Source organism: Sphaeramia orbicularis, chromosome 12 (genome assembly GCF_902148855.1).
Source record: "Sphaeramia orbicularis chromosome 12, fSphaOr1.1, whole genome shotgun sequence".
NCBI lineage: Eukaryota > Metazoa > Chordata > Actinopteri > Kurtiformes > Apogonidae > Sphaeramia > Sphaeramia orbicularis.
In genome coordinates, this window is record NC_043968.1 from 23,415,628 (window position 1) to 23,422,944 (window position 7,317).

Below are 7,317 nucleotides of genomic sequence, written 5' to 3' on the forward strand. Positions count from 1 at the left end.
TGACATCTTAAGTCAGTGATTTTTATTCATTTTCTCATCATCATGTGAGAAAATAATTTCCTGATACCATGAGTAACAGTGAGTTGTTTGGTCAGCTGTTTAAAAGTACAGAGTATTTCCACTCAGCTGTTTTTCCTGTTAAATGCTGTCCATCAAATGTTCAGTGCTGTTAATATAATGGAGTTTAACCCCTGAAAAGATGGAACTGTTTTGGGGCAACTTTCAAAACAAATTTTTCTCTATATTTAACCTTTCCTTATTGATTTATCATGATTTGCTGTATTATTATCCTCTTGAGTTTTTTTCACTTTTCAGGACAAACCAAGTATTTCCCAGTGTTTAAGTTACAGATTATGTAGATGTTCATAAAAACTCTCAAAAAAGTTCATCAAAGCTATTATATCAAAGCAGATACAACTGAAAAAAAAGCTAAATATATCATTAACTGAAATAAAAACTATGCCCACTGTCATTTATTGAACTACTGACGCAGCTGAAAAGCTGATAAACTGTATTTGTACTTGAACTATTTCAAAGCATTGATAGGATTTGTGGATCAAAATGTATTAAACACTTTAGATCAATAGATGCTTTTGGTCTCTGGTAACTGTTACAGCTGTAGTCAAAGTTTTCAATTTTTCACATAAGTAATTTTCTGGCTTTTTTATTAAATCTCTTGTGAATTTGCCATCAGATTCTTACACTTACAGAACATACAAAAACAAATCATGCAAGTTTTCTGTCTATAGTCTGCTCGTATATGTCTTAGAAATAAGATACTTTGTGATGATTGATGACCACAGAAAGAAAAATGTTTTTTTTTTTTAAAAAGCAGGTTGAAGTTAAAAACAAACAAACTGTATATATTGAGAAGCTGAGATGAAGGAAAAGCAAAGGGGATGACATGAAAGCACAATATGAAATACAGTTGATTTCCAGACCATTATAATGGAAAGCACATTACATAACGCTGTGTCTACCTGTGCATTAGTCATACAGTGTCAGTGCTCCTGTACAGCGTGTGCCTGTCAGAGATTAAAACCACATTTCTGTGCCTGAAACAAATGCACATATGTAAAGAAAAGAAGTAAATATGTGTCTGCATGTCTGTCTGTCAGCTTGCCGTAGCCAGGCTGTTTGTTTTCATGTGTCAGATGTGTGGCTGTGTGGGCGCAGGTTGTGCCGCTGAAAAAGACACTGGTTTCCAGGTAACAGGCAGAAGAAAACTACCTTCATTTTTCACAAACGCTCAACAATGCTGAACAGTTCTGGAGCTTGCAAAGCAGCAGCATGTGTAATCTGTTTATAGCCCCTCATCCAGGTTTTATTGTCCACAAAAGAAGTTGAAGGTAGAACTATTTTCCTGGTAGCCACACGTGGACAAAAGAGCTGGACCAATCATGAATTCCTCCCCAGCTGTTCAGTTCAGTGGGTTTACTGTTCTTTGAGTTTTCTTATTGATGGGCCAGAAAATGATAGAAGAAAGTATTGTGTGTAAAGTGAGGTAAAAAGAAAAAAAAGGAGAACACAGACATAAATACATTTATACAAATCCCAAAATGATGCAAAAACAGTGACTTTTTTTAATGACAGACTCATTGTGGTCATGAGAATAGAGATGTTTTTTTGCGTGAGGACCAACGAGTGTGACACTATCACATTTGTCCATGTTGAATTTACAGGTTTAACCCATAAGGACCCAGTGTTACTTTTGGAGCAGTTCCCAAATGAATTTTTCTCTACATTTTACTTTCCTTAAGTGACTTATCACCATTTATTGTAATATTACATTCTGTATTTTGTGTTTTTTTCAGTGACAAATCGGATGTTTTCCAATATTTAATTGACTGATCATGTCTGTGTTCATAAAAGCTAAGAGTAAAATGGAACGTTATTATATCAAAAACAGAGAAAATGGAAGAAAAAGTGGCTTTTTCAGCAAATCTATCATTAACTGAACATAAACCAAGTGTCTCCATCCACTGTCATTGATCTAACTCCATGGGTTTTACTGGTGAATCAGTGTTGTAGAAGATGATGGTGTTTCCACAGTAACTACAGAGCCTCTGAACGTCCAAAGGGTCAAATCTGATGACCATGAAAAGATGACAAACTGTATTTTATACCAATTATTTACATATATTGATAGGATTAGTGGATTGAACATTTTACATTCATTGATGATCTTGGTTGCGGGTGGATGTTTGGTTCTTTGTGGGTTAAAAGGAGACAGAAGACAAAAGACAAAAACCACCCGAAATCAGTATATTACACACCATTATAAAGAGTCATTTCAGCCTGAGCATCTATCTCTTTGTTCTTTTTACAGATTGTGACCGACTACATCTTCCTGTGTCCGTCCAGGCGGTCAGCACGTGCAGGTACAGCAGCGGGCAGTGGGGTGTGGATGTACGTGTTTGACCACGTGGCGTCCGACCATCGTGTGTGGTCTGGGCTGACTTTCTGCTACCAGCACCCCTGCCATGGCGCTGAGCTGCCTTTCCTCTTTAACTCAGCCTCAGTGGCTAACTTCACCATGTCAGCTCCAGAGAAGCTGTTGTCCAATCGGATGCTGTGTTACTGGGGTGCCTTCGCCCATAGCGGTGACCCCTCTTCACGGGCCCAACAGACAATTTTCTGCCGAGAGCAGCGTCTGCCTGTTTGGCCTCGTTACTCTGACACCAGTGGTTGGCTGGTCATGAACCTGACGGTGCGTTCACATGCACAAGTAGGAACCAGGAACCATATATGTGACTTCTGGGACAAACTGGGCATTTATTAGTGGTCAGGGCTTTGAGGGAGCCTTGAAAGATGAAGTCTTTTTTATAACTATAAAGTAAAATTCAATCACAAAATCAATCTTGTTATGTTCATCACTAAAGATACATTTAGCAGTTGCAACTTGTATCAGTATTAAAATATCCTCTTTAGAAGTGCTCTCAAGTAGCAATTATTTCAATATAAGCCTGCTTTTTTTATATTAATGTTGAAAGCAGAAATCAATGTGTTCTGAGTTTGTTATACCACAAAAAAAGGTATTATGACCAACATAAAAGTCTCATTGTATTATCATATTTTCTCCCATTTATGGATGTAACTTTCTCCATGTGTACAAGTTGTATTACCAAGCAAAACCAAGACTGTTGAGATGGAAAACCACAGAGCTAATGCACTCTAGCTTTTATAACATTAGGGGAGGGATTATCATCAATCATTGTGTCTAAATCAACCAAAATGTTCTGAACACAGGAATGACAAAAAACATATACTACACAAACATATACTACACACATACACATTTTTCACATGTATAATGTGTTCATTTAGAAATCTTTGTCAGTAATTTCTGATGGTGAGTTGAATTGAACTGAAACTGCATCATTACCTACTCTCCCGTATCCCAGTGCTCTCGACTGAAGAGGCTGAATGATTGCATACAAAGCCAAAGGACAGATCCAAGAATACACACAAACACTCAGGTTTACTGTAGGTGGTGTAGAAAAGGTTGCAAGAGATGATAATTCCTAGACATGAAATATGTGTTGGACAATTAAAAATCTAGTGACTTATACATGTGCTCCTTTTTCATTAGTCAGACATGTGCAGTATATTATGTTTTTTGTGTAGAGAAAGAACACTGAAAGCCCCAAAGGAGATAAAACTGTGTGTTCATTCCATGTGTCATCTCTGTTTGACAGCAGACCATTGTACTTCAACACTGATATACTTTCCAATAAAAGACGCTTGATGGAATCAGTTATATATGGGGTCTTTTTTGTTTATCATTGTGTCTGTGCAGGCAGCACTACTGTTGTATTAACTATACTGTACGGACTGTGAAGAGAGAAGCCCACTACGGTTCTGCTGAAAGAAATCTGAAGGCCTTCCTACAGGATGCACATGCTGTAGACATGCACCGCAAATCTTAGCTTTGTTAACTAAATATCGGAAAGTCTATAGTTAAACAGTACAAAACCCTACAGACCTATTAATATTTTTATTTTATATTTTACGTTATATAAAACCAGACAAAAATGAACAAAAGGTGCCAGGCACAACAAACCCCACCCTTCATACGTATTGTAGCTTATTTGGCATCGATCCAGCTGATGTCACCATGTCTATGCCTGTGCTGATGTCAGCATATGAATTGCCTCTATATATGTGGCAAGTTTGAAGTAAACTGAAACAAAATTGACGTTTTTATAGACATGTGAAACGTCGCCCATTGTAAGTAAATGGAAAAAAACAAGATTTTAATAAAAATGCATAAAAATGTTTTACTTTGACCTACTTTTCCCAAAATGTGCTGACACTGGCAATCTATAAACCCAATTTGGTATGAATTTAACCAATAGTTTTGCTGCTACAGGCAACTGAATTTTTGTCCATTATAAGTAAAATGAAAAAAAAAAAACCCTGATTTTTCAAATTCATTGAAAAAATTTGAACTTTGACCTACTTTTACCAAAATGTAATCAGATTTATTTTGGGTGAGTGGCAATCTATAAACCCAATTTGGTATGGATTCAACCAACAGTTTTGCTGCTAGAGTGTTAACAAACAAACTAACAAACAAACTGAACCAAAAACAATACCCCTTGCCTCCCCTTCAGGAGGGGGGGGGGATATTTAAAGATGAAATGTACTCCTCTGATAGGTATACACTCCAAAAAGGGAGTGTAAGGCTTCCAGTACATACAGTCTGCGAATCACTTCCCTTGCATTGACTGGTATTAGCTGTACTTTTTAAAGGAGGACAAATGAGAATGTGTTGTTTATTACAGCTGGCCCTCACGGACTGAAAAGTCAGAAGAACTGTTTCACATTCAGAGCTGCACAAGGAAATATCAAAGCAAAGACTCTCATTGTGGAAAAAAGCAACAGCAACTGTACAGTTCCATCGCCACATTTCACCTTTAATCTTTTTGTTCAGTTCTGAGAAGAAGCAGCTTCACACTGACCTGGAAATCCCACCTTTGTGTCTCAAGAGGTGCCTTGTTTTCGTTGGATTATTGGTTGGTGTATGGCAGCTAACTTGATTTCCCCTGGTTTATTACAAAAGCAGCACATAATTTCCTCTGGGGCAGAAGATTTTTTCAAAAGGAGACGTGTAGGTAGTCATGTTATATACTATTTGGGAGTATTTCCTATGTAATAGTTATAGATTAGTACCATGAGATGTTTATCCTTATAATATAGAGAAGATCCCCTGTCTCTGTTCACACAATATTTGGCAATATTTTGGAGGTCAGTAACACATGATGTAACAGTAACAACACCACACAACAGCACAAATATTCTCTCACCTCCCTGAACAGCAACAGTAATAAGAAGATCCACTCACAATACAAGTTTATTACAGTACAACCACAATATTCCCCCACAATATGATTTTTCATATGTGTAAGATATGACACACTTTATTTATTGATATGTATAATATATGTATAATATTTTTTTTGTTTTGTTTTGGATCAAATCATACTGAAGTTAAAGGTAACTCACAGATAAACCAACTAATTTCTTGTTGTCGCTACGGTTAAAATATGAGGGATGATGGAGAAGCTAGTAGAGATATAATACTAATATGACCTCGGCTGTCACATAATCAAGGTACCAGGAAGAAAATCCAGAACAAATCCACATTCGCAATTCTACAATTTCACACCGTCTTCTACTAAAACCAGAATTATTTTGGATCTACCCACGAGGCACTTCAGCCTCCAAAGACCTGCACGAGGACTGATATTAAACCTTTGCTTTGACGTAACGAACTTTACCATGAGCCAATGAATGTTTAAGATTTTCTTCTTATTTAAGGGATATTAGATATTTTCATGATCTGGCCATATTTCTATATATCTGTTAACCACATGCCTTGAAATATTTAAGTCATTTTTTATGGTAGCAGGTTACATGTCACACTTTTATGGGGAAATTATTTTACTTTCAGTGGTGTTCTCTCACATGTCAATCATAATACTAATATTAATAACCCGTACGAATAACCTATATATTTAACATCTGCTATGAAGCACACTCCTCACATGGAACACTAAATACTGAGTCTATGTTTTAATTTTGTGTATTTTGTATTACTGTGTGCTACGTGTACTTTTCAGGAGTCTGATCTCATGACTTGCACAGCTGCAGGTTTTGGGGTATGAACCCATAAAGTCCCACTGCTGATTTTGTGGCAGTTCCCAAATGATTTTTTCTCTGTATTTAACCTTTCTTAAGTGATTTATTAACATTTATTGTAATATTATCCTCTATGTTTTGTATTTTTTCAGTGAAAATCAGGTATTTTCCTACATTTAATTTACTGATAATAGAGATGTTCATAAAATCTCAGATTAAAATTGAGGGTTATTATATCAGAAACAGAGAAAACTGAAGAAAATAGTGACTTTTTAAGCAAATATATCATTAACAGAACATAAACCCAGTGTCTACATCCACTGTCATTGATCCAACTCGATAGATTTTACCAGTGAATCAATGTTGTAGATGATGACAGTGTTTCCATGGTAACTACAAAGCCTCTGAACATCCAAATGGGTCATATCTGGGCGGCTGTGGATCAGTTGGTAGCGGGTCGTCCAATGAACAAAGGGTCGGCGGTTCGAATCCTGGCTCCGACTGTTCACATGTCGAAGTGACCTTGGGCAAGACTCTGAACCCTAAATTGCTCCCAGTAGGGCCAGGCAGCGCCTTGCAGCCGCCTGCTGGTGTATGAGTGTGTGTTTGAATGGTGAATGTGAGGAATTGTAAAGCACTTTGGGCACCATGAAGGTGTAGAAAATGCGCTATGTAACTTCAGTCCTTTTACCATATCAGATGACCATGAAAAGATGACAAACTGCATTTTAAACCAATTATTTACATGTATTGATAGGATTAATGGACCAACAGATCTTAAACATTGTGCATCATTAGATTATTTTGGTCAGCGGTTTATGTTTGGGTCTTTATGGGTTAAATATGGCCCTGCTGTTTTGCTTCTCTGGAAGTGTGGAAAAGAGCAATTATGCTTGAAACATCATGGCTGAAATAAACTCTAACGCAGGAGCTATATGTGCACATTTTTCTCAGAGGCATTCTGCTTTTTCTGGTGATTTCTACCCAGTATCTTCCTTGGCAGATATATGAGTAAGAGGGTCAGAGTTCAAGATGCAATGTTTTGATGAAATGTGTCATCTGTATTTATACTGCATGCAACAGTACATACATTTTAAGGGCAGCAACTTTGTAAGGAAGCCAATGTATGTTTATATACTGTTGCCCATATAGTTGGAATAATTCTGCTTTCAG

At 36.9% G+C, this 7,317-nt stretch overlaps 1 protein-coding gene across 1 annotated transcript in view; it reads left to right on the forward strand.

The window, feature by feature from the left end:
- LOC115430816 (cAMP-regulated D2 protein) overlaps window positions 1–3,753 on the forward strand; it is a 20,515-nt gene extending 16,762 nt beyond the window's left edge. Inside the window, exon 8 of the mRNA XM_030151051.1 lies at window positions 2,330–3,753. Within this exon, the coding sequence (XP_030006911.1) occupies window positions 2,330–2,782 (453 nt within the window). The 3' untranslated portion in view covers window positions 2,783–3,753. The remainder of the gene's footprint in view (window positions 1–2,329) is intronic.
- Window positions 3,754–7,317: the final 3,564 nt, after the last annotated feature.